Raw genomic sequence first — 27,342 nt, 5'->3', positions numbered from 1 at the left:
ATTCTCCAGGCAAGAATACTGGAGTGGGTTGCCATGCCTTCCTCCAGGGGATCTTTCCGACTCAGGCATTGAACTGGCATCTCTTAGGTCTCCAGCAATGGCAAGCGGGTTCTTTACCCCCATTGCCACCAGGGAAGCCCGGGCCTCTCCACAGGGCTGCACAAAACATGGCAGCTTGTTTCATCAGAGCAAGTGAACAACCTGAGGGGGGAAGTCACCATCTTTTTACCCTGATCTTGAGATATCCCACTGCTTCTGTTGATCTATTTCTCGGTATTTTGTCTGAAACTCTGACAGGTCTGAGATCCTACTTGCGAGTTAACGAGTTACCTTGCCACAGTTATTTATGTGAGTCTTTATGAGTGTGCATGTATACCTGTGTAGCATGTATATATCAGTATACAAGTGTATATGTATGTATACAAACATTCATGCTAGCCAACAGTACACACACCATCCCGTCGCGAGATCTCTGGATCAAGGATCAGACTGTCTCGTTGCCGAGTAAACTTAGCCCTGGTTCCCCATGGGGGGAGAGGGTAGAGGCACATGTACCTGTGTGTGCAGTGCGGTTTATGCATAAATTCCAGGTTATGAAATTCAGAGCTTAGATAGATGGCTGACACATCTACTCCTGCTCTCCTCCCCAGTAAGAAAGATCCTGTATTTTCTTCTGGAATAGAAACAAAGTCTCTTTTGAAGGAAAGAAGCCTAGAATGTGAGCACATGGCCCTGATGGGCAGGGGACAACCTCTAGTTCCTACAGGGTAGTAGCCTACCTCTCCCTTCTAAGGCGTGTCAACCATTTGCGCTTGCTGCATGCTAAGTCGCTTCAGTCATGTCTAACTCTTTGCAACCTTATGGACCATAGCCCACCAGGCTTCTCTGTTCATGGGATTTGCCAGGCAAGAATACTGGAGTGGGCTGCCATGCTCTCTTCCAGAGATCTTCTTGACCCAGAGATCAAACCAGCATCTCTTAGGTCTCCTGCATTGACAGGCAGGGTTCTTTACCACTAGCACCACCTGGGAAGTCCTATTAACCATTCAAACAGCCTTTAAGCAAAGTTGCCCACAATCTTTGCTCCAAAAACTTAAACTTTAAGCAAATCTGAAAAACGTCATGTCCATTTTATAAACTGAAAAAATAGGAATGAAAGGCCAGAAATTTGTCCCCAGTAGTAAAGATAAACAGGGTGCACACAGTCTCTCTGCCTGGATGTTAAACATTTACTCTATGGAATTTCATTAAATACATATAAACTTTTAAAGATTTTTTGACATCCCTCAATATTTTGAGTTGGACAAACAGAAAATACAAAACTCAGTCTTTGGAACAGATTTCCACAAAAACATGAAGTGACTTTTCACCCATCCCTTTCCTGGGTCCTGAGTCATCTTTGCCTGTTTTTCTTGACTCCTCAGACTCAGGTTTTACCATGTCTCAGCACTTGACTTCTCAACTCTTCCTTTGGTTTGTCTTTTCTGTCTCCTTGGGCACACCTCATGCTCTCCCTGCTGAATCACAGCAAAAGGTCTCTTGCTTTGACAGCTGTCTCTGTCTTCCATTTATACTACAATCCCATAGGAGTCTGGAATCTTCTTCATTCAAACTACTTCCCAGGATTTCCACCCCTCCCTCCCTGGAGAGTGTCCAGACAATGTCTTATTAAGTGCTTAGCTTTCGCTCCATTCTCTGAGTTGCTGAAATCATTTCCACACTAACGATCATTTTAGTCTACCTATTAGCCTTGTTAAATAATCATGGATTATAGAGACATTTGGGCTTCCCCAGTGGCTCAGATGGTGAGGAATCTGCCTGCAATGCAGGAGACCTGGGTTCAATCCCTGGGTTGAGAAGATCCCCTGGAAAAGGGAATGGCAACCCATTCCAATATTCTTGTCTGGAGAATCCCATGGACAGAGGAGCCTGGCAAGCTACAGTTCATGGGTTGCAAAGAGTCAGACACGACTGAGTGACTAACACACATATAGACATTTACGTGCCAAAATGTTTTTGTAGTGTTATTCAAATGTCAAAAACTTCAAAATAATTAAAATGTTCCCAATGGGATTCTGGTTAAGTTACTGGTGTTAGACCCATACAACATGTTAGGGAGTTATCAAAAGGAACATTGTAGCAAAGTAATTAATGAAACGAAAAAATGTTTTTAAAAAAGTGTTTAAAAATGTTAGAGGAATAAACAAGATCATTAATAGTATTTACCTGTGGTGGTTTTAAGGCAGGTGCATAAATTCTTTGATCTTTTTCTTTCAAGACATATAGCTGAACATGGAGTGCAATTAGCTCAATCATTAGGACGTGGCAGAGGTGGCTATACATGACCAGGTGCTAGAACTGGGATCTCTCCTCCGGATCGAAGGGCCAGCAACAAGCCATCACAGCAAACATTTCCTCAGGACAATGCGGGAACCACCTTTTAGGGCACGCAGCCATGTCAAAGGGGTCCATGTCCATGTAGGGCATTTGGCCGAGTCAAGAGCTAGCTCCCACAGCATCACTCTGAAGGCCCACAGGTCACTGGCACTGGAGGAATCATTATTAACCAGACTTCCAAGGGCCGTCCACCAAACCCGCCTATTTTCATTGACCCCTAGGCAATGATAGTTCATGGGGAACAAGTCTCTGGAGACGGCAGTCTGTGATCTTAACTTGAAGTGTTTCCTTAGTGATACAGTTCCTAGCAGCCCCATCTTGGTAGATGACTTCCCTTCTGGCCAGATAGCTCATTCCCCAGGCAATCTGAACAGTCATGTGAACCAAGTCTTGTTGAGAAACTGCCTGTGGATTATGGGCCTCTACTAATTGGCACTTCCGTAAAAACAATCTAAGATTCCCCCAATTCATGTAAGGCAATAGCCCCATGGGCTTTTCTCCTTCTATACACACCCTGGTGATAGGAAGATTTCTATGATGAAGACCTCGTAGCTTACAACTCTCAGTGAGCATCATTGTCCCCTGAATTTCAGAAGCTTGATCTTTAACTGTTTTACAGATACTGGGTTTTCTTTATTTGGATCTTTTTCTTTTTTTCCTTTAGCCACAGACTTTATTGTTTGAATATTTGCAACTATTATTCTATACACTTTTAATTTTTTCCAAAATTCTATGCGCCATATTGCTAGGTCACTTTACTCTCCATTTTATTCTACATTTCCATCAAGCAGAGGAAAAAAGTGGATTAAAGAAAAAGACACTAAGAGGGAGTTGAGGTTTCTGGCTTGTTCTTGAGTGAACTAACCCCTGCTTCCATTTGCCCCACCCACCACTCTGGTTGCCTTCATCAAGGACTTCAATAATCAGAAATAACAGTCATGAGTGGGTGTGTGCTAAGTCACTTCGTCGTTCCGACTCTTTGTGACTCTATGGACCACAGCTTGCTAGGTTCCTCTATTCATGGGATTTTCCAGGCAAGAATACTAGAGTGGTTTGCTCTTTGCTCCAGGGGATCTTCCTGACCCAGGGATTGAACCTGAGTCTCTGGCACCTCCTGCATTGGCAGGCAGGTTCTTTACCACTAGCACCACCTGGGAAGCCCAATAATAGCCATAGACTCTTCATCACTAAGAAGTCAGGGAGAACTGTTCCAAAAACATGGCCAGAGTGAAAGCTTAGCTATTCTCCCAACATTCTGATCAAAACAGCTTTCTCCCGCAGACTGGCCTTGGTCTTACACTGACTAGACTTTATTTCTTACTAGACAGTCAGCACCAGGCAGAGCACCACGGGAAGCAGGGATGACACTCTGGTCGTGGGAGGCACCCCTCTCTCAAGCAGGTGCTGGCTTACGAGTGCGACAAGCCCTGTCATCCCTGGCTGAGTCCGATCTGGGCACAAGAGGGACGGGGTGCAATTACACAGGAACCCCACCCCAGCTGATACCTCAGCACAGAGTAAAGGCATCTCAAGTTACCCAGCCTGGGAAACGCATACCCACTTCACTGCAGATCAGCACACCTGCTCCAGTCTACTGCCTTCTCTGCAGGGTGGACACAGTCCCCAGCTGATCCAGCCCCCTCTCTGAGTACCAGCAAAGGATGCTGCACTGTTAACAGCTTCAGTCCCACCTACTTAGACCTGCCTGTCCTCAGCCTGGTCGGCCACGGTTTGACGCCGGCGGCCTGGGTCCTCTCTGAAGGTCACCAAGTGTGGAAAGGACAGCAGCACGCCAGGTGGCTGACTTTCCAGCCTCGACGTGAAACCAGGTGCTGAAACTCGGCTCTGGGCTGCAGATAGGAACCACTAAGGCTGCAGCCCGAACCACAGGTGATGCCCATGCCGGCAGTCTGGCCGCCTGCGGGCCTCTGTCCTGGTCACAGAGCCGGCCTCTGGTAGGACCTGATCTCCAGCTCCAGGCTTTCCAACACACCTCCCTCCCCAGCAACTCAGAATCTGAAGAGAGCTTCGGAAACTACAGCCCTTCTCGGCTAAAGTCAATTGAGAGAGGGTTACTTCTGGCAAATCTCGTCCTCAACAAGTGGACTCCCAACTTTTCAACGGAGGGGGAGAGCTGAGTAACGACCCTGCTGACCATGGCAAGGTCAAGCATTCCAGGACCCTGACACCACATGGGGCGGCACTCATCTTGCCCATCCTGTCTTGCTCCATGCCAAACTTCCCTCTGTAGCCGTGCGAGGCTTTGGGTCCCGTTTTCAGCTCTTTCTCCTTGAGGGTCTGGTGTTCTTGAAACACATTCTCCTGCAGCTTGTGGATGCTTGGGAGGGAAGAGATGGAAGATGAACAAATTGGTCAGACAGCCAGCTAAGACATGCGTCTGTGCTTTCTGGGAGGACAGACAAGGACGTTATCTCTGCAATCTGTGAGGTTTCGTTCCCAGAGGCTCCCCAGCCCGGCCTCCCTTGTGTTCATTTTACTGCACCTCCAGCTGCCCCCATCTCCAGCAGTTTTGAGTCAGATGCAGGTTAATAGGAAAAAAACCAAGTCTGAACACACACAGTGAGGGATCTCCAAGCCGCCTCAGAAGCTGGGGCTACGATGTGGACAGCATTCCACCACATGGAGGACAGCTCCTCGGGGTTCACCAGACACCTGACCCAGGAGAGCCAGCTCCGTAAACGTCACCAGAGGCAAACGGGAGACAAACCCAACAGGCTTGCACCCGGACGACCCTAGACCAGGAACCCAGAGATGTGGAATATTCAGATGCTTTCTCTCTACATGAAGCACCCCAGCTTTCCATTCAAAGGTGAAGTGAGAGGCTTTCAGAACTTAAGATGTAAAAGCCATTTTCACTTTAAGTGCTAGGAGCAGCGGGACAGATCACCAGATGCAACCAGAACCAGGCAGGCCGGGCAGCCAAGGGCCACCTCACTCCACATCCGGACGGCAATCCCAGACGTACAGCTTAGAACACCAACCAGGCCTGGCCACCGCCTGAGCCCCTGACAAGCTGGGGAAGAAGACCAGCCTCCAAGGACCATAGAAGGACCTTAGGATGCCGAAAGCAGTCCTGCCTTGGGTGCTCTCTGAATTTTAACCCGCCCACACGTTGCCTGACCAGAGAGTTCCTTTCTTCTCCAATCTGCCCTTCCCACCGTGTTTTGAAACCACGGGCAACAGCAGGACTAAGAGGTCTGGATGACAAAATCAGGTCAGTAGTCAGCCTGACGCCAGAGCAGGGAACCCAAGGCAGCTCCCAGCACCAGCTCCTCTGGCCGGTCCCAGGCCCTTCTCCTAAGAGCTGCGAGGTGGAGGTGGCGGGATCAGCGAGTCAGGGAGGGAGGAACACTTGTGTCTAAAATGCCCACACTGCAGACTTCACCCACTTTTCTAGATGAATGGCTGAACCCTTCTCAGCCAGGGAGAGCTTCATTTCACTGCAGAGATCCTAGAGCCAAGCAAGCCCAGTACTCTGTAAATGACCCAACCGGTCACCAGCCTGTGACAACACCGTCACAATCAGGGCAGGGGAGCACACGCCCACACTGAGGCCAGCGCAGCCAGCAATAAAAGTCTGAGCACATTCTCAAAGGCCCTTTTATCTGCACCTCCCAACAAGAAAACAAGCTGCCCAGAGGTGGCGAGTTAAGACTGGCCAAGTCAGGGACAATCCCTGCTTCGCGCAGTCTCCTATCTCAACCTTCATGAGAACACGAAGTTCATGATTCAGCTCACGGTATGGCAACCCACTCCAGTACTCTTGCCTGGAAACTCCCACGGATGAAGGAGCCTGGTGGGCTGCATGCAGTCCATGGGGTCGCGAAGAGTCGGACATGATTGAGCAACTTAACTTTAACTTTTCACTCTCATCCATTGGAGAAGGCAAAGGCAACCCACTCCAGTGTTCTTGCCTGGAGAATCCCAGGGACGGAAGAGCCTGGTAGGCTGCCGTCTATGGGGTCGCACAGAGTCGGACACAACTGAAATGACTTAGCAGCAGGAGCAGCATGCAACTGACAACAACAGAATAATAACATTATAACAAAATAATACACATTAAGGAGGGAGTGTTTCTGATATCAGGTCTTCAAGGACAGCCCATGCTTTAGAAACCTCCCTTCTGCAGAGAGAACAGCTTAAGTAACTGTGTTCCTGGATGAAAACTACAAGGATGAAAACCAGACTGGAGAATAAGAATTACAGGAGTCACGGGCAATGAGAATTTTAAGTCTCTGAGCACGTCTGTACACATGCACATACACAAACACCTAAGTATATACATGCCAGACCTCATTTTCATCTACTGTGTAAACAAGGGACCAGACAACGCAGAAGCAGGGCCAGCATGCAGAAGCAGGGCACTCGTGCTAACCAGCGGGGAGCGTGCTCCACCTCACCCCTTCATGTTTCAGAATGTCACTGTCACACAAAGATCAAGAAAGTCTCTTACTTGATGTGTTCCTGGTGCCCAGATCCTTGCACGGTCTTGGGCCCCCATCTCTGCTCTTTTTTCACTCACGTCATTCTGAAAAGAAAAATAAAGAACGAGTACACCCCACACCCTGGATTGTAAAACAGTCCCCCACCCACCCACCAAACCACAAACCTGGGAGAATCTGCTTCAGGAGACGGGAAAGGCGGGCAGACTGGCGGGTCCTACCACGAAATCAGGGTCGGTCTTCCCAGTCGTCGGCTCCCTCGTCATCCGGGGTGATGGACATAGTGTGGCCGGCTGAGGCTTTCCACATCTGGAAGAGCAGCACTGAGGGTCACAGACGCCAGGAGAGCCCTGCCCAGAGACCCACACAGACGCTCTGCCTGGGAGCCCAAAACCCTGGACAGCACAGGGAGGGCAGGGAGCTACATGCTCAAGAGGTCCACTCGTGGGACTTCCCTGGGGGTCCAGCAGCTAAGGCTCTGTGCTCCCAATGCTGGGGGCCCAGGTTCAGTCCCTGGTCAGGGAACTAGATTCCTGCATATCACAACCATTAAAAAAAAAAAGGTCACTCATAATCCCCGTGCCTGAGTGACACCGGAAGGATGAAAAGAAACCTACCATGAGAGCAGTCAAAGGGCAGAAACACAGAGGAAATACTCCTAGCTACAACTCAAATGAGTAAATTTTCTGGAAAATAAAAAAAGTCCTGTGTACTACTTCACTCAATGGGAACCTTCCCGACTAAGTCTCCTGACAACAGTGTTGTCTAACACTGGGAATGCGCTGTCACCAATGGTAAAGTCTGCTGTATTTGATCACAATTTGTTTTTTAAAGCACCCATTTTGACTTAAAAATAATTACTGGAAACCCTACAATGATTTGCTTAACTTAGACTCTGACAAGTCAATAAATCATTCAAGGGCTGCTTTGCCATCTACTTGAGGAAACGCAGAGCACATAGAATGCCAACTTCTGTGCCGGGCAGCCGTGAGGCAGGCCGCCCTGCCTCCTCAACAGAGCCCTGAAACTCTGGAATTTATCGGCTCGGAGAACAATGACACAGCCTCACGGCCGGACCACACTACTCTTTCCCTAACTGCAAAGGCAAAATCTAGCCTTTCAGGACTTCAAAAGAAAGCGATGAGAAGATTGGTTTCATTCTCCCCAGAAGTACTCATAAAACTGCACACAGGCCAGAAAGAAACTGAAGCCTTGTTTTCACTCAACCAGAAGCCCCCACCCTGGTGTCTGAGCTGAGAACACTGCCAGTCTCGCTTGGTGGGGCCACTGTGCTCTGTGTGGATCCAACCAGGACGGGAGCCCTTTGCAGGCCTGAGACTCCCCCAGCCAGGTCCACCTGCAGCCCCGGCTCTGCTAGGTCACAAGTCCAAGGTGGTGGCGGGGGTGGATTGAGGAGCACAGCTCTCAGATTCCCAGATTGGGCTCCTGCCATGTCACCTGGGCAGGGAAGCATGTGCCACCAGGTGGGCAGGACCAACACATTCCCCTGGACACTGTCCCACCGGACCCTTGCTCCCCTCTGACTAGGTGAAGCAAGGCAGGAAGCGCCCAAACACAAACTGCTTTGGACACAATCTTCGAGAGCCGACAGACCAGGCTCAGCACCGGCAGGCATAACCAGCGTGCCCGTTCAGAGATGGAGACACAGTTGCCTGAAAGCCAAACGCTCTGCCCTAAGCCTCTGCCTCCCCAAGTCAAGACTGCCCATGGTACCACACTGGCCTGAGAAGGGGCTGCCCACCCCCAGGACTCCAGTTGCCTAGTGGTCTCCTCAGCCAGTGAGGGGACGGTTGGTCATGCAGAAGGCCAGGGTCTCCAGCGAGGCTCACTCCCCACCCAAGGCCAAGGTGAAAGCCATGTCCTGGCCTGTGGCTTCTCCACGCTGGCAGCGCAGAAGTAGCAGGGCCCACTCTCCATCCTTCTCTCCGGAAGCCAGCCTCACTCGTGGGCAGGTGAGCACTGGCCGGTTCACCCCAGCGTCATGGCCACGGGCTCCTCTTCCACCCCCACAGAACAGGAAGAAGGGCCCAGGTGGCTGCTGGGGGGAGGTGCCCCAGGTCCTCCACGCCAGAGTTGTGAGGAATCCCCTCCGCTTTCTAGACCACAGGCAACACCAAAATTGACCTTATCTTTCAAACAAGAAAATTTCCTCCCAGAAAGTTATCGTCCCTATCTCTGCAAACCCAGTGAGAGAACAGCTCTCACGTTCCTTCTCAAAGGGGTTTCCCTGCCCGCCCAGTGGAGCATATGAGCATGCTCACGGTGCACAAACCTTTCTTCTCCAGGTGCAGATGCGAGATGCTCACAAAACTCTGCTGAAAATGCAGTAATCCAACAAGGAATTTCCAGGCACTGGAGAGAGCTTCTGTCTGTAAAAATATTAAGAGTAAAAAGCTCAGAAGGATATGTGCTGACAGGCACCCTGGGCAAATCTTTGTGTGCTGAGATCCTTTTAGAATACCTCTGAAATCCTCCCCAACGTAACAAGGTTTTGTAAAGAAATCTGCACTTCCCTAACCAAAGACTTCAACTAACTTTCAGCCACAGTGAGAAACTACAGGAAATAAAGAAGTTCCACAAATTTACAACTGTATGAAGTTTCTTCTCAATGCAAACAGAAATCATTGCCTCAATTGCTAGCATACATTTTTGTTTGCTAAAATCCTGAGAGCTTTCCATTTCTGGTTCATCCTAATTTATTCTGCAATAAAATTCTATTACTCTGGGTGTGTGTGTATATGTGTGTGTGTGTGTGTGTGTTTGTGTGTGTGTGTATGGCTTCCCTGGTGGCTCAGACAGTAAAGAAGCTGCCTGCAATGCGGGAGACCCACGTTCGATCCCTGGATGGGGAAGAGTCCCCGGAAAAAGGAATGGCAACCTACTCCAATATTCTTGCAGGCAAAATTCCATGGACAGAGGAGCCTGGCGGGCTACAGTTCATGGGGTCACAAAGTCGGACATGACTGAGTGACTTCACATATATATGTATATATGAGAAGCACTCCCCAAAGGGATGGTGACATGACTGGGCTAGAACTCAGAGCAGTGACAGCTATCAGAACGTGAAGAACGGTGACTCAGGGAGCAAAGGAGAAGCAGGTTGTGTCTCTAATGAACAGGTACAGTTACTTCATAAGACCAAGACTCCAATTCTCCGAGCCACCAGCTCAGCACCTCTTCCCTAAGACCACAGGATAGCCCTGACTAGACACCGCACTGCTAGACATTACAGATGAATAGAATCCCCTCGTTCCCCAGGAATAGACTAGTCGCAGGCACACACTGTCTGTACTGATGTGTGGCCTGGCGTGCATTAGCAACCCGACAGAAGATGCTCTGCTGGCCTTCCTCAATTCTGCCTTCAGAAATCCTAACTTGTGTAGGTTGCTTAGTACATTCTGGGTACCGCAGTTATCATCCAGCATCTATGAAAATCTTGCCAAGGGTAGCTAGTGATAGGCTCAAATCTATAATAATCTATTCCCTCTCAATATTTTTAACTAAAAAAATCATGAAAACAACTCTTTGAAAAATTAAAGGCCTGTTTGTTTTTTTTTAATCCAAAGATAATGCCCCTGGACCCCTACCTCACACCACACACAAAAATTAACTGGAAAAGATGGATCAAAAAACCTAAGTGTCTGAACTAAAACTATTAAATTCTTAGAAAAAAACATAAGCATAGATTTTCATCACCTTGAGTTTGACAACAGACCTTAGATGTGACACCAAAAGCACAAGTGAAAACAGAAAAAAATAAATTGGACAAAATTTTAAACTCTTTGCTTCAAAAGACACCCATCAAACTGAACACAATTTACAGAATGAGAGACACTATTTTCAAATCATCTATCCAGAATATATAAAGAACTCTTACAAGTCAATAATAAAAAGGACAATTAACCACATTTTTAAATGGGGAAAGGATCTGAACAGAAATTTCTCCAAAGACATACAAATGGATGATAAGCTTGTGAAAACACAGTATCACTAACCATCAAGGGAATGCAAATCAAAGCCGACTTTTGAGATACCACTCCACACATTCTAGGGTGGCTACCGTCCAAAAAACAGACAACAAGTTTGGTGAGGGTGTGCAGAAATCAGAAGGCTCTTACGCTGCTAGTGGAAATGGAAAATGAAAGAATCTGGCAGTTCTTGAAAAGGTTAAACACAGAGGTGCCACATATCCCAGCAACTCCACTCCTAGGTATAAAGAAGACTGGTTCACAGAGCGTCACTCCTAACAGCCTGAAGTGAAAATAACCCAATATCCTTGTGACGTGACAGACATGCGGCAGGTGGTCTATGCATTCAATGGAATGTTACTAATAACTGATGATAAAAGGAGTGAAGTACTGACACCCACTACAACATGGACAACTCTTTAAAAATCTTATGCTAAGTGAAAGAAGCTGGACACAGAAGACCATATAGTATACAGGCCCACTTCTATGAGTGGCCAGATCTGGTAAGTCTACAAAGAGAAAAAGTAGACTAGCGGTTGCCTAGTGTTGTGGGGTGAGGGAACCCCATAAGGTTTCTCTGAGGTGATGAAACCACGGACGCTGAGTTAGCCTGAGTCAGCCGTCCATTTGCCCACCCTCTCCAGTGTAGCAGAGGAAACGTCTCACACGGCCCACTCTCCACATCACCGTTACTCAGAGGACTCCCCTCCCACCCCTGCCTCCTGCACAGTGCAAGACAAGACCTCCGATGGACAAGGGCCCCAGGAAGCAGCCCACTGCAACACAGGGCAGACTCCAGGGCTCCCAACTGTCTCTCTCAACCAGGCGCTTACCCAGCCCCTGCTGCACTGCACGGATCAAAGATCTGAATCACCAATGACTCCATCCAAGTTAAGTTTTTTACAGATCTGTCTCTCAAAATGCTTCAAAGAAAAGGTCGTGGGGGGCACACTGCCAGTTACTGAGGGGTGTATGGAGCAGAGCATCAAGGACAACCCCGCACACCCCTCCTCTCTTGGGTCTGGGAACATTTTCCACCCCGAGAGCCGCGGGCCAGCCTCTGGCACCAGCGCGGTGACTCACCCGCCGTCAGGCTCTGCCCAGCGCCAGCCAGCGGGGCGGCGGGGCGAATCACGCTATCGGCCCCCGGCGGGTTAAGCCCCCACCGAGGTCGGGGGCCAGGTCACCGCAGAGCCCAGCGGGGCACGCTCGCCTGGGACACCTCGGAGCTCTGTCCAGCGGGAAGTGCGTTCCTCACCCCCGCTCCCCCGGGCCCGACGTAGACAGATTCCAGGGGGAGGAAGCCCTGTCCCCTTCGCCTCAGACCCTCTGCAGGGGCACCAAGCTCCCACGAGAGTGACTCCCTTCCAGGTGACTTCCAGCTCGCACGCAGAGGAGGGACTCTTCCCAATCCAGAGCCGCTCAAGTCTGCCGCCGCGCCGGTCGCTGCCTTTCCACTGACCTGATTGCAACATCTCCCCGTCGCTGTGGGCCCCGGAGCTGGGAGGGAGCCGCCCGCCCGGCCTCCGTGAGACCCCGGCCCCTTCCCCTCAGCTCCCCAGTCCCCTTCCCCTCAGCCCCCCCGGTCCCTTTTCCTCAGCCCCCCGGTTCCCTTTCCCCTCAGCCCCGGCCCCTTCTCTCAGTCCCCCAGTCCCCGTCCTCAGCCCTCGGCCCCTTCCCTCAGCCCCTGGCCCCTTCCCTCAGCCCCCGGCCCGCCCATCCCCTTCTCTGACCTCGGCCCCCAGCCCGGGGAACCCTCGCCCGCGCTCCCCCGGGCGCGAAAATGAGGCGAGACTGCCGCTTTCTTCCCGTTTCGGGACCTGGCGGCGCCCGGGGACCGCAGCTGAGGAACTGGCCCCTTCCTCCGCCCGGCGGAGGCCGAGCTCGCTCACCGACGCCTGGAGTCGGTCTTGTCCAGCTCGGTAGTGCCCAGCCTCCGCCACGCCCGCCGCTCCCAAGCGCCGCGCTCCAATTCCAGTTACGCGAACGGGGACCGAGCCGCATCCGGGTCTCCGAGGCTCCGCCCCCGCCGGCACGCCCCGCCCCTCCGGGCCCGCGGATCCTGCCGTTTCTCTTGTTCTCCTGGGGCCGGCAGTGACCACCGCTGGCGCAGGCGCGAGTTCCGCCCGGTGCCAGCCTGCGGAGCCTGCCTAAAAGTGAGGTGACGCTAAAGGGTAAATTTACTGAGCGCCCACTGTGTGCGGGCCAGACTGTGCTCACATGCACCGTTTTAGGTAGTCGTGCTGGATTCATAGCACCGCCCGAGGTGACAAAGGGAAAACGAGCGGAAAAAGGGGACAGTACCAGGTTCTCTGAGCACTGAGAACGCAGGAGGTAACTGTGACGGCCAGTCACCTGGGAGGAACAGATGACTGTTCCTCTGTCCGTGCGTCCATCCATTACCTATCCGTCCACCATCCATCCATCCATCTTCGCCTTCCATTTTCCGCCAGTCAATCATCCATCCACCCACCCGTCAATCTCTTCATCCAGAGAAAGCCAGATATGTATCAGGAGTAGAGGTCAGCAGAATAAACGTGGGCTTTGCCCTTAGAGACTTTTCAACCTAGGAGTCAGGCATTAATCAAATACATATATACTAAGGAAATAAGACAGATGCTCTAGAAGATGTCAAGGTTAGATTGGAGAGAAGGTAGAACCCCAACTCATTCAGCAGATCAGGGGCTTCTTCCAGCGATTAACATTTGAGCTGATATCTGAAAGCCAAATAGAAGTAAACAAGGTAAGAAAGGAAGATTTTCCAGGCAAGAGAAGAGACTGTGCAAAGGCCCCGAGGCAGGGAAAGAATATGTCGTCTGTGCTCTGGGAAAAACTTGGAGAACAGACCTTCAGATCGTTAGATATTTTCAGGAGAAGACTTTCTGAACCTAATTTCCTGCATCTTTCATACCCAGAAAAGCACTGAATTTATTAACAGGCACATCTGTTCCTTTTGACTAGCACAATCCTCTGCTAAAGTGTGTATTTGGCTTCACATCAGTTCAGTCAGTTCAGTCGCTCAGTTGTGTCCAACCCTTTGCGACCCCATGGACTGCAGCACGCCAGGCCTCCCTGTCCATCACCAGCTCCCAGAGTTTACTCAAACTCATGTCCATTTAGTCGGTGATGCCATCCAACCATCTCATCCTCTGTCGTCCCTTTCTCCTCCTGCCTTCAATCTTCCCCAACATCAGGGTCTTTTCAAATGACTTCACATACCCTCCCTTTATTTAAAATCGTATATATACTGACCTCCCTCCCCACTTCGGAGCAGTTCCTCAGAGATACTTAAAAGGCTGTCTCCTGGGCTTTAGTCCTCATTTTGCCCCAAACTCACAACTCTCCCAATTTTTTTCTGTCGTCATCACCAAGCGGTTAGCTTGATTCCTGACTGCACAGAACGTTCACTGTCATAATGATGGAAGTGAAAACACTTGTGTTTTATCTGTTTGGGCTCAATACTTTGGATGCACACCCCATTCTTTCCTGCCTCTGTGCCTTGCAGGAACCCCTCCCTCTTCCCCAGTGGCCTTCCTACTTTTTTATGTCCTTACCTTGGTTACTCTTCAAGCTCCAGCTCAAAAGCCATCTCTCCAGCATCACTTCTTGGAGCTCACCTTGACATGTCACGGGCCCCTCAAAGGAACCAAGTTCACAGCCATATTCTGACTCTCCCACTGCAGTCTTGGTGCATTTTCTCCCCCACCCTCCAACCCTCACCACCATACCTCCCCCCATCCCACCCCTCTAGGTCATCACAGAGCACCAAGCTGAGCTCCCTGTGTTATATTATACAGCAGGTTCCCATTAGCTCCCTAAAAAAAAAAAAAAAAACAAATCCATACTTTAGAATGGGAAAAAGCGATGATTAGATATTCTTCCTATATAGAGGTAGAAGTTAACCTGTAGAAAACAGACAGCAATCAAATAATTCTTGTCTGTAGAAAGGCCAATTAGCTGTGTCCAGTAAAATACAACTGACATTGCCCTATGGATAGACTGATTTTTTGCAAATTCATTTCAGCATTCCCTTCACTTCTCCTTTGAACAAGTTGTAACATCTTAGTGCTTCATTTATTATTAAGTAAAACAAAATCTCTGACATGCATTCACTTTATATGTGTAGAAACTCATGATTTTATCTTTAAAAAAATTATTCTTTCACCTCTGACATCACCTTCCCCACCCCATACCCCCTATCTATCCTCAAACCTGACAATTTAACTTTCTAAGTGTATCTTGTGTCTACTCACTTTTCTCCATCTTACTTGCCACCACCAGTTTGCCTAAATTATCCGTTCTAGGCTCCTACCTAGCCCTCTTCCCATCCATTCTCCATCAGCTGCCCAAGGGATTTCATTACAACACAAACTGTATGATGTCTCCGCTCTGCTTAATCTTGTCCAAGGACTTCCCACTTATTTTATTTTTTTTTTTTAAATATTTACTTATTTGGCTGTGTTGGGTCTTACTTGCTGCACGTAGGATCATTGATGTTCGTCGCAGTATGCAACGGCAGAATGTCGTTCCCTGACTAGGGATCAAACTCAGGCCACTGGCATTGAGAGTACAGAGCCTTAGCCAGCGGACCACCAGGGAAGTCCCTCCATTTCTTTGAGAAAAAAGACCAAGGTCCTTGCAGTGCCCTCCCACTTTCTACATGACCTGGCTCCATCTCACCCACTGCCCCGCTTTGTCACCACACTTCTGCTGCACTGAACTTCCTTCAGTTCCTCTGTGGAGTTAGGAACAAAGTGTCTTGCAAAGCACCTAAGGATGGGGCTGGTTGCCAGGACAATGTTCTATGTGATTAGAGAGTTGGAAATTCAGTCAACCCTTGTGCCTTGTGGATGCGTGGATGCTGCACCACTTCACCAAGAAAGTCCTTCGTGGGCAACTGAAAATGGTTGATAGTTTTCACAGGTCAGTCAGTGCAAGTAGTTCTTACTAGCCTGCTGAGAGATGTTTGCCTGCAGCCAGGGCTAAATTTTTTCTTTTTCTCTTGGAAACAGAAACAGTTTCCAGTGTGGACTTGTGTGCCTGCGAAGGTTGAACTATGACCGAAAAGAACTGGAAAGGAAAAGAGAAGAAAGCCAGAATGACCTGAAAGGCTAGTATAGTCCTATTTCTTGCTTCCCAGTGTATAAGCAGCTTCAGTGATTTCCTATTTGAAAGAAAAATTCAGGAAATGCTTTCCTTGGAGAAAACACACCTTGCATCATTACAGAGGAGGGAGGGATGGAAAGGACTGTTTTTGAGATCGTCCTCTGTGGCCAGAGAACTTGTGCTCTGTCCTTGGGCTCACATCGGTGTGTAGGTTATGTGAGAGTCTTGAGGTGAGAGCATTTCCCCACAACTCTAGAGATTTCCCTGTTACTGTGCCATGTGTCCTGTTCTACTCACAAATGCTGCTGCACGCTGCAGATAACTCCAGAGCCGAGAAGAGCAAACCCTGCCGTTCACGCATTGAGGTGTGCAGAACACTGCTCTGGCCTCTTGTCAAAGGACTTGAAGAGGCAGCGTGGTCCTGTGCCCAGGCTGGAGGGAGTGGCCTTAAGGATGGAGTGGGAGCTTCTTAGCTGGGGAGGGAGGAAGGCGAAGGCATTTCAGTTACAAGGCTGGTGGGGAGGCCGAAGGGGACGCGGGCTGTCCATGCAGGGTCTCCCTGGAGGGGTGTCCTCGCTGTGTGCGTGTGCCTATAAACGCTTGACTACAACGGAGCGATTTTAAATAAGGTGTTAGCTGTAGGATTTCCCTGGTGGTCCAGTGGGTTAGACTCATCCACCTGCTAACGCAGGGGACATCAGTTCCATCCCTGGCCTGGGAAGGTACCATACGCCACGAGGCAGACAAGCCCTCGTACCCTCAAGCCTGGGCTCCACAACAGGAGAAGCCACTGCAATGCGAAGCCCGCCCATGATGACTGGAGAAAGTCTGCACACAGCACCAAAGACCCATCATAGCCAAAAATAAATAAAATAAAGTTTCAGAAAGGATATTAGCCATTAAGCTCAGGGTAAGACCTCCCAGAATGTTCAGAAAATAGATCACTGATAACAGTAACAATAACAAGACTTATTGAACGAGTCCAGGTACCTTCAGAGGTTCCTTCATTTAACCCTTACTATACCCCTGTGCATGTAAGTGCCGTTTTCATCTCCAGTTTTTACTAAGAAGGAAAGTAAAGATGAAATACGGTTGGAGAGATGGCCCATTTGAAGGCTCGTCTAGCTGTGATTGGGTTCGTTTGAGTCATAAGAAAACCAGCAGCCAGCATTTATAGTATCCGTTCCGTTACCTGGGCTTCCCTGGGGGCTCAGATGGTAAAGCACCTGCCTGCAATGTGGGAGACCTGGGCTTGATCCCAGGTTGGGAAGATCCCCTGGAGAAGGAAATGGCAACCCACTCCAGGACTCTTGCCTGGAAAATTCCATGTATGGAAGAGCCTGGTCGGCTACAGTCCATGGGATCACAAAGAGTCGGACACGACTGAGCAACTTCACTGGTCCCTTTACAAGGACATTGGAAGTGAGAGCTGTGCATCTGTCTCGTTTGTTTTCTGAATCCATTTTAAACCTTTGTACACTTGACAGATGCTGTCCTTGAAAGGTTTCTTATCAGGCCCGTCCTCTGCCCTCCCTGAAGCCATCTGGGGAGAGTGGCCTGGCCCCCAGGACAGCAGATCGCAGGGCTCCAGGCCACCGGTGCCCAGCCGCTGACCCGCAAGTAGCCGGTCACTCCCCACATCCCATTCTCACAGATGCAGCCCTGAGGGCTGGAAGAGAGGTCCAGGAGCTCTGTGAATCTGGAGGTCTAAGGAGAGACTGGGCAGCTGGTCACGTGGAGTAGCTGTCCCCATGACGGCGTTTCTGTCATCGAATGTGCTGTTGCTGCTCTAGTGTGACCACCCCCCCCAGGGGTGGCAGAGACCCCTCATGTGGCTGCCCCCATGCTCGCTCTCTCCAGCTCATCCACCCTCTAGAAGTTTCCCCAGACCCTCAGTAGGAGTGGGCACTGCTGCGGGTGTGTGTGTCATGCCCCGTGTGATGTTCCACGACTAACCGCACTCTGTGTTTGCATGCTTCCTCCCACACTTGTGGGATCAGGCAGCGTGGCAGGAACGCAGAGGCTGGATTCCGCTACAGTCAGGACTTACTCCTGCTGAGCTTCAGGGTGAGTACAGGCCAATCTGGTCCCGCGGGGGCATGGAGGGCACGCCCTGGGCGTGGAGGGTCAGCAGGTCTCTGGAGTTTGGGCCTGGGACAGCCCTCAGTGGCAGAGAACGTGATCTTGGCCCCTATGCCACCAGAGTGGTCAGAGCACGGCCCGAGTCTCCCTCGTGTCCGTGCGCATGGGTGTCCCTCCCAAGCAGCAGTGCTGCTGGCCATGCCCTGCGTGCACATTCTAGGAGGGAACAGGACCCAGAGCATCAGGGTTCACGAGGCTGCCCTGCCCTGGGCCTCTCTGTCAGGAGGCCAGTTTTTAACACGGAAGTGCAGCGGCATCTGGGGGTCGGGCGCTGCTGAGAGGCCACCCTCCCTTGCAGGTGCTGCTCTGGGTGGTCCTCTGGTGGGTCCGGCCCTGGAGCCCAGCCCTGCTCAAGCCGTTCTGAGGGCAGGAGGCCGTCTGCTCTGTCCTGTTCACGTCTCAGCTAGAAAGCTTGATTGGGTTTTAAGTTTTTTTTACCAGCAGCTTTTAGCTATGTGTCAGAATAAAGTCAACCACAGAGTTCTCTCCTTGATATGCCTGGTCCTTCATGTTTCTCTGAATTCTCAAAGCAGCTGAAGCCCAGAATGGGTGCCGGGTGGTTTCTGCAGGGGCAGGGGCTCGGACAGCAGCCGCCGTCCCAGGACTGACTCGTCTGTGTGTTTGTTTCCAGTTTACCCACACTACTTCTACAGATGATTATACTGCGTCCATAATATGACAAAGACTACATTTTGAACTCAATGCAATCTTTAATCTGTTAATACTTGTTATATGGGCCCTAAGATATTTTATTACATAGTTTTTAATTAGTGAAAAATTCATGAATACCATAGAGAAAATATTAGGCCCTTCCCCAGCATCAGACCCTAGTCTAGCATCAGAACTTCCCCCTCCAGCATCAGGCCCTAGTCCAGCATCAGACCCTCCACCAGCCTCAGACCCTTCCGTAGCATCAGAACCCACCTAAGTATCAGACCCTCCTCACGCATCAGGCCCTGCCAAGCATCAGACCCGAGTCCAGCATTAGGCCCACTCCCAGCATCAGGCCCTAGTCCAGCATCAGACCCTCCCGCAGCATCAGGCCCTAGTCCAGCATCAGATATTCTGCCCCAGCATCAGACCCTAGTCCAGCATCAGATATTCTGCCCCAGCATCAGGCCCTAGTTCAGCATCAGACCTTCCCCAGCATCAGACCCTCCCCCAGGATCAGGCCCTTCCCCAGCATCAGACCCTAGTCCTACGTCAGACCCTCCTCCCCAGCATCAGACCCTAGGCTACCATCAGGCCCTCCCCCAGCATCAGGCCCTAGTCCAGCATTAGGCCCTGCCCCAACAACAGGCCCTCCCCCAGCATCAGGCCCTTGTCCAGCGTCAGACCTTCCCCAGCATCAGACCCTAGTCCAGCATCAGAGGTTCCCTCCCAGCATCAGATGTTCCCCGCACCCACATCAGGCCCTCCCCCAGCATCAGGCCCTAGTCCAGCATTAGGCCCTGCCCCAACAACAGGCCCTCCCCCAGCATCAGGCCCTTGTCCAGCGTCAGACCTTCCCCAGCATCAGACCCTAGTCCAGCATCAGACCCTTCCCTGCATCTGAACCAACCTCAGCGTCAGACCACCCTCCCAAAATCAGACCCCAGTCCAGCATCAGGCTCTCCCTCAGCATCAGACTCTAGTCCAGCTTCATAAGTTCCCCACTAGCATCATACATTCCCCCCAGCATCAGGCCCTAGTCCAGCATCAGGCCTTCCATCACCATCAGACTATCCCACAGCGTCAGCACCCCCCCATCAGACCCTCCCCCAGCATCGACCCTAGCCCAGCATCAGGGCCACCCACTGCATCAGGCCCTCCCCCAGCATCAGACTCTAGTCCGGCATCAGAAGTTACCCGCCAGCATCATACGTTCCCACCCAGCATCAGGCCCTAGTCCAGCATCAGGCCTTCCGTCACCATCAGACTATCCTGCAGCGTCAGCAACCCCCCCTATCAGACCCTCCCCCAGCATCAGACCCTAGCCCAGCATCAGGCCCCCACCTCCAGCATGAGGTCTGGCAGCCCCACTTCTCAGATGCTCCTGAGCACACTCAGGCAGCCCCAGAGCAGCAGGAACAATAGCTCTTGCAGGCAGTGCATCTTTAGGAATCACCTGGGGAGCAGCAGCAGCTGGGGTCTGTTTCAGGCCAAGGAGAGGTAAAGAAGAGGCACTTGTGCCAGAAGCAGTGGTGGGTGTGGGCACGTTCCCCAGCTCTGCTTCCTCCCCATGTGGGCTTTGGTCTCCTGCTCTTCACATGTGGTCACTCGAAGGCCCCAGGGCTGTGTCCTTCCAGATTCAGTCTCCTTGACATCTCAAGCCCAAGTCCTGAGTTGCATCCCAGTCCGGCGCGGCAGAGGGCTGGGAACACCCAAGCTCAAGGGCTGAAAGGATGCCAGGGGCACAGCCGGGCCCCAGCAGGTGGCAGGGCAGGGGATGAGGGTGGCCACCCACAGAAGGCCCCGAAGCAGCACTGGAAGGAGAGCAGCGATGCCTTAGCTCACTTGGGAACGTTGCCCGGCCCAGCACTTAGAGATGTTACCGCCAGCAGCTCTGGGGACGCAGGAAGCCTGGTGAGTGATGCTACCCCACTTGCGCTGTGTGTGTGGGCACTGCTGACCATGGCCTCAGTTTTCATTCCAGTTCTAACTGTCCCTCCAAGGGCTGATGGACTCCTCTTCCGAATGGCACAGATATTTTCTTTATGTGGGTGAACGCATCCCTGTTTGTTTCTGTGGGCACTGTTGTTGGTCATCGTGTCTTTTCCTATTTACAACTTGTATTTGCTGCTCTGCCGGTTTAACTTATGAGCAGCCCTTATTTTCTGCATTTCCTAGTTGTCAGCGCTCACTGGAGCCTTCCAGGTGGCGCTAGCAGTAAAGATCTTGCCTGCCAATGCAAGAGATAACGAGAGACGTGGGTTAGATCCCTGGGTCAAGAGGATGCCCTGGAGGAGAGCATGGCAACCCACTCCAGTATTCTTGCCTGGAGAATCCCATGGACAGAGGAACTACTGGGCTACAGTCCCTGGGGTCGCAAAGAGTCAGACACAACTGAAGCACTTTAGTACACACTCAGGTTTTAGTTCAGTTGCTCACTCGTGTTCGACTCTTTGCCACTCCGTGGACTGCAGGATTCCAGGCTTTCCTGTCCTTCATTATGTACTGGAGTTTGCTCAAAGTCATGTCCATCGAATCAGTGATGCCACAGAACCATCTTATTCCTGTTGCATCCACCAAGAGGTGGCTGGAGCTCGGCAAAGTGCATGGTCCCACTGTGTGGGTGTGGACCTGCCTTCACCACTCCCTAACCGTGTGAGCATCACTGTGTCCTCCTCTGTAAATCGGGAGGTTGCAGCACCTGCTTGGTAAGGGGCACACACAGCATCTGGTATACAATCAATGCACCATCCATCTCAGCGTTGTATTTATTAATAATAGGGATAGCTTTTAATAATCTGCTCCTTTTTCTCTCTTGTCACTTAACTGTGCTAGAGACCACATCTGTTTTACTTACCCCTGTAAATCCCACACCTGCACAAACAAGACACTCAACAAATTTCTGGCTGAAGAGGCAGGAACATATTCTGTCTTCAAGGAGATGAAGCCAAGTGAGATGGGGGGCTGATGATAACACAGTGTGATGAGGAGACCCCAGGAGGACCAGTGTGGCTGTAGGGTGGGGTGGGGGGCACGGGCAGAACCCCTGATGAGCTCCTGGGGATGGGGAAGGTGGCAAGAAGGAGGGGGAGGGCTGTTCCTTGTGGGGTGTCCACAGATGGTACCTCAGCCCTCACTGATGAGCACTTAGGCAGTTTCCAAACACTTGTCACTGTTTTGCAGAAAACAATCATTGCCCAGCTCCTATTCAATCAATTTCGTAGAATATGTTTCTAGCATGGGAGTGTAAACATCTGCTTTATTCATTCCATGCTCCATTCATCCACCCATCCAGCCAGCCATCTGTTCATCCATCCATCCGTTCACTAATCCATCTGTCCATCCACTCACTAATTCATCCATCCATCCACCCATCCACTCACTAATTTATCCGATTGTCTTGGACCCACCAAGAAGACAGACGCCTCCTCCGCTCCTGTTCCCAGGAGGACACCGAGCATGAGTGACAGGAGCCTCGTGGGGACGACGGGGGAGACACAGAAGGGACATGCCTGCAGGCCCTCCTCCCTCTGGACGGTGGAGCACCCACCTGGTCCTGACGCCTCCTTGCCATGGTGTCCAGGCCGGCCCTTTTCCTTCTTGCCAAACAAGCGGCGGATGGAGGACTTGATGCCCTTTTTCCTCGGGGCTTTGTGCAGCGAGTCGTGGCTGCTGTTGCTGCTGCTGGGGTTGCTCCCGGGGCCGTCCTGAGAGCCTGTCGACCTTTGGGGAGAGAAAACAGCCTATAACTGGCACCCTTGTGCAAACACACACCCGTGCACAAGACCTACTGATAGAACCGGCCACCCAGCACCACCCGCACCTCCACCTCGCAGCAGACAGTGGAGTCTCCTTCACCAACCACACTCCACACGAGCAATGCAGGCTCCCGGCCACAGACAACCACCCCGGGAAGCTGAGATTCTCTGACTCCAGCTCTCCCCCGAGGACGGCTTGACTCCAGACCAGCTGGTGCAGAGGGCGCTCTGACCCTCCTTCAGGGTCGCTGATCAGCAGGTGACGACGATCCCAGGGAAGGCGAGCTCCCTCGCTCTGGGCAGTTCCCTCCGCCTCCCGCAGGGTGACCGTCCCCGGCCGTGGCAGGAGAGCCACTGTCAGTGTGCAGGGCTGCTGGTCAGGTGACCACACGTGCCCTCCATCGAGTGCTGCCTGGCTCAGGACGGGAGCTCAGCAGGTGGTGGTCTGAATGAGGACAGTGTCAGTCACGGGAGGGGACAGACAGCCTCCTGAGAGGAGACCCTTGGGGAGAAAGGAGGAACCCTCAAGAGAAAATCCGAGAGGCATGGGGCTGTCACCATCAGGAACGCGCCCCGGGCTGGGCAGACCTCTAGCAAGAGCAGGAAGAAAGCTCCCACAGGAGTCAATCTGTAGAGATGGACATTTTCTAAAATCACTGAGGTCACTGAACTCTTCTCCACCAGCACCTGAAGTTCACCTCTAAGCATAGGCACCTAATCCAGTGGGATTCCTTTAAAATCATCCTTCCAACTCTTTCAAGACAAGAGGCGCAGGGCTCCTGAAACTGACAACGAGGCGCGCAGGCCCCTTACTTGTGGGCGTCCCTGATGTCCACGTGGCTGGCTGTGCGCAGTGCCCCCGTGTGCAGCCGGTCTAGCCGAAGGGGCCGTGGCGAGGCGGGGGTCGAGGTTTCACACTGGATGGTGGTCTTCTCATCTAGTAACTCTTCCCGTAAAGCCGGCAGCTGAGGGAGTGAGGTAAGTGTAAAATTGAGTAAGAATAGACTTTGTCGAAAAAGGTAATCACACAGGCTTTACATTATAACCAGAAACTTATTTGAAAATCTATTAGCTATGCTTTCTGCCAAGTCCCAAAAAAAAGCCTTGTTCTAGCTTAATGCCATTTTAAAGGACTGTCTTGTTCAAGAGAAGCGGGGCCGTGGGTCAGCGAGAGCACCCAACTGAGTGCAGAGACCCAGGACGGGAGCCTCCCTGCAGCCGGGCTCCGCTCTCCCTGAAATCCAGCGACCAGATGGCCCCGCTGGGAAGGACAGCAGAGCGATGCCGGCATCGTGAATCCTGCATGGCATGAACTGCCCTGAAGAAGACCGTGCTCATCGCCAGATGCTGCACAGAAGCACCACTAGGAAGAGTAAGAAACCACTCAGCAAAGCCGTCCAGGCCTTTCTGTTTGAAGGAGAAAAGGACACAGCTTGTGCCACCACCCAAGATCATCTTTAGTGATGACACAGGTTACTGGAACCCATGACAAGTGAAACACAGAAAAGGTACCTAACCCCTCCCTGCGAACACCATGTGTCTGGCTTATATTTCTCAGTAACATACAGACTGGTGGCTCACATTGAAGTGCTTACACACAGTTCGAGTGTAATTTGCTCACTGTGCTTTACATGAAGCACCCCTAAGTCTTCATACCCCACGTCCAAGGTAAGAGAAACCCAAGTAAGACGTTAGGTGTTGTTAGAGGACATCAGAGGGCAGACACACCGAAACCATAATCACAGAAAACTAGCCAATCTGATCACTCGGATCACAGCCTCGTCTAACTCAATGAAACTAGGCCATGCTGTGTGGGGCCACCCAAGATGGACGGGTCATGGTGGAGACGTCTGACAGAATGTGGTCCACTGGAGAAGGGAATGGCAAACCACTTCAGTATTCTTGCCTTGAGAACCCCATGAACAGTATGAAAGGGCAAAAAGATAGGACACTGAAAGATAAACTCCCAAGGTCGGTAGGGGCCCAATATGCTACTGGAGATCAGTGGAGAAGTAACTCCAGAAAGAATGAAGGGATGGAGCCAAAGCAAAAACAATACCCAGTTGTGGATGTGACTGGTGATAGAAGCAAGTTCCCATGCTGTACAGAGCAATATTGCATAGGAACCTGGAATGTTAGGTCCGTGAATCAAGGCAAATTGGAAGTAGTCAAACAGGAGATGGCAAGAGTGAACGTCGACATTCTAGGAATCAGCAAACTAAGATGGACTGGAATGGGTGAATTTAACTCAAATGACCATTATATCTACTACTGTGGGCAGGAATCCCTTAGAAGACATGGAGTAGCCATCATGGTCAACAAAAGAGTCCAAAATGCAGTCCTTGGATGAAATCTCAAAAATGACAGAATGATCTCTGTTCGTTTCCAAGGCAAATCATTCAATATCATGGTAATCCAAGTCTATGCCCCGACCAGTAATGCTGAAGAAGCTGAACTTCAAGGGTTCTATGAAGTCCTACAAGACCTTTTAGAACTAACACCCAAAAAAGATGTCCTTTTCATTATAGGGGACTGGAATGCAAAAGTAGGAAGTCAGGAAACACCTGGAATAACAGGCAAATTTGGCCTTAGAGTACAGAATGAAGCAGGGCAAAGGCTAATAGAGTTTTGCCAAGAGAATGCACTGCTCATAGCAAACACCCTCTGCCAATAGCACAAGAGAAGACTCTACATGTGGACATCACCAGATGGTCAACACCGAAATCAGACTGATTATATTCTTTGCAGCCAAAGATGGAGAAGCTCTATACAGTCAGCAAAAACAAGACCAGGAGCTGACTGTGGCTCAGATCATGAACTCCTTATTGCCAAATTCAGACTTCAATTGAATAAAGTAGGCAAAACCACTAGACCATTCAGGAATGACCTAAATCAAATCCCTTATGTTTATACAGTTGACGTGAGAAATAGATTTAAAAGGGACTAGATCTGATAGACAGAGTGCCTGATGAACTCTGGGCGGAGGTTCATCACATTGTACAGGAGACAGGGATCAAGACCATCCCCATGGAAAAGAAATACAAAAAAGCAAAATGGCTGTCTGAGGAGGCCTTACCAATAGCTGGTAAAAGAAGAGAAGCAAAAAGCAAAGGAGAAAAGGAAAGATATTCCCATCTCAATGCAGAGTTCCAAAGAATAGCAAGGAGAGATAAGAAAGCCTTCCTCAGCGATCAATGCAAAGAAATAGAGGAAAAAAACAGAATGGGAAAGACTAGAGATCTCTTCAAGAAAATGAGAGATACCAAGGGAACATTTCATGCAAAGATGGGCTCGATAAAGGACAGGAATGGTAGGGACCTAACAGAAGCAGAAGATATTAAGAAGAGGTGGCAAGAATACACAGAAGAACTGTACAAAAAAGATCTTCACGACCCAGATAATCACGATGGTGTCATCACTCACCTAGAGCTAGACATCCTGGAATGTGAAGTCAAGTGTGCCTTAGAAAGCATCACTACGAACAAAGCTAGTGGAGGTGATGGAATTCCAGTTGAACTATTTCAAATCCTGAAAGATGACGCTGTGAAAGTGCTGCACTCAATATGCCAGCAAATTTGGAAAACTCAGCAGTGGCCACAGGACTGGAAAAGGTCAGTTTTCATTCCAATCCCAAAGAAAGGCAATGCCAAAGAATGCTCGAACTACCGCACAATTGAACTCATCTCACATGCTAGTAAAGTAATGCTCAAAATTCTCCAAGCCAGGCTTTAGCAATACGTGAACCGTGAACTTCCAGATGTTCAAGCTGGTTTTAGAAAAGGCAGAGGAACCAGAGATCAAATTGCCAACATCCGATGGACCATCAAAAAAGCAAGAGAGTTCCAGAAAAACATCTATTTCTGCTTTATTGACTATGCCAAAGCCTTTGACTGTGTGGATCACAATAAACTGTGGAAAATTCACCAAGAGATGGGAATACCAGACCACCTGACCTGACTCTTGAGAAACCTGTATACAGGTCAAGAAGGAACAATTAGAACTAGACATGGAACAACAGACTGGTTCCAAATAGGAAAAGGAGTATGTCAAGGCTGTATATTGTCACCCTGCTTATTTAACTTATATGCAGAGTACATCATGAGAAAAGCTGGGCTGGAGGAAGCACACGCTGGAATTAAGATTTCTGGGAGAAATATCAATAACCTCAGATATGCATGTGACACCACCCTTATGGAAGAAAGTGAAGAGGATCTAAAAAGCTTCTTGATGAAAGTGAAAGAGGAGACTGAAAAAGTTGACTTATAGCTCATCATACAGAAAACTAAGATCATGGCATCCGGTCCCATCACTTCATGGCAAATAGATAAGGAAAGAGTGGAAACCGTGTCAGACTTTATTTTGGGGGGCTCCAAAATCACTGCAGATGGTGATTGCAGCCATGAAATTAAAAGACGCCTATTTCTTGGAAGGAAAGTTATGACCAGCCTAGACAGCATATTTAAAAGCAGAGACATTACTGTGCTAACAAAGGTCCATCTAGTCAAGGCTATGGTTTTTCCAGTAGTCATGTATGGGTGTGAGAGTTGGACAGTGAAGAAAGCTGAGTGCCAAAGAATTGATGCTTTTGAACTGTGGTGTTGGAGAAGACTCTTGAGAGTCCCTTGGACTGCAAGAAGATCCATCCAGTCTATCCCAAAGCAGATCAGCCCTGGAAGGACTGATGTTGAAGCTGAAACTCCAATACTTTGGCTACCTCATGCAAAGAGTTGACTCATTGGAAAAGCCCCTGATGCTGGGAAGGATTGGGGGCAAGAGGAGAAGGGGACGACAGAGGATGAGATGGCTGGATGGCATCACCAACTCAATGGACATGGG

The 27,342-nt window shown here is 50.4% G+C and overlaps 1 protein-coding gene, 1 long non-coding RNA gene and 1 pseudogene across 10 annotated transcripts in view; 1 reads left to right on the top strand and 2 right to left on the bottom strand.

Moving 5' to 3' along the window:
• Nucleotides 1-1,211: 1,211 nt before the first annotated feature.
• LOC145515242 (tyrosine-protein kinase RYK pseudogene) lies at nucleotides 1,212-12,825 on the bottom strand (annotated as a pseudogene). The gene is made up of 5 exons (XR_014060784.1): nucleotides 12,742-12,825; nucleotides 9,154-9,250; nucleotides 7,028-7,169; nucleotides 6,872-6,946; nucleotides 1,212-4,735 (listed from the first exon to the last, which is right to left on the bottom strand). The product of XR_014060784.1 is annotated as a tyrosine-protein kinase RYK pseudogene (transcript).
• A 50-nt stretch (nucleotides 12,826-12,875) lies between these two features.
• LOC145515257 (uncharacterized) lies at nucleotides 12,876-18,588 on the top strand. The gene is made up of 4 exons (XR_014060789.1): nucleotides 12,876-13,005; nucleotides 15,862-15,959; nucleotides 17,610-18,022; nucleotides 18,396-18,588. It is a non-coding gene; the product is annotated as an uncharacterized LOC145515257 (long non-coding RNA).
• Nucleotides 15,271-27,342, bottom strand: part of LOC145515191 (liprin-alpha-1-like) — a 61,473-nt gene continuing 49,401 nt past the window's right edge. For 7 of the 8 annotated variants that reach the window (XM_081514994.1, XM_081514952.1, XM_081514984.1 and 4 more), the window contains 3 exons: nucleotides 23,320-23,471; nucleotides 22,299-22,471; nucleotides 18,788-20,978 (listed from right to left, as the gene is read on the bottom strand). In XM_081514994.1, coding sequence (XP_081371120.1) covers nucleotides 20,923-20,978; nucleotides 22,299-22,471; nucleotides 23,320-23,471 — 381 coding nt within the window. In that variant the 3' untranslated portion in view covers nucleotides 18,788-20,922. Of the gene's footprint in view, nucleotides 16,429-18,787; nucleotides 20,979-22,298; nucleotides 22,472-23,319; nucleotides 23,472-27,342 lie in introns of those variants that run through there. The other variant, XR_014060761.1, reaches the window with a different exon arrangement.

This window comes from Giraffa tippelskirchi, chromosome 1, assembly GCF_054371585.1.
Source record: "Giraffa tippelskirchi isolate mGirTip1 chromosome 1, T2T-mGirTip1v1.2.pri, whole genome shotgun sequence".
Lineage (NCBI taxonomy): Eukaryota > Metazoa > Chordata > Mammalia > Artiodactyla > Giraffidae > Giraffa > Giraffa tippelskirchi.
Note: the sequence above shows the minus strand (reverse complement) of the source record. Positions and strands in the feature narration are given on the sequence as shown.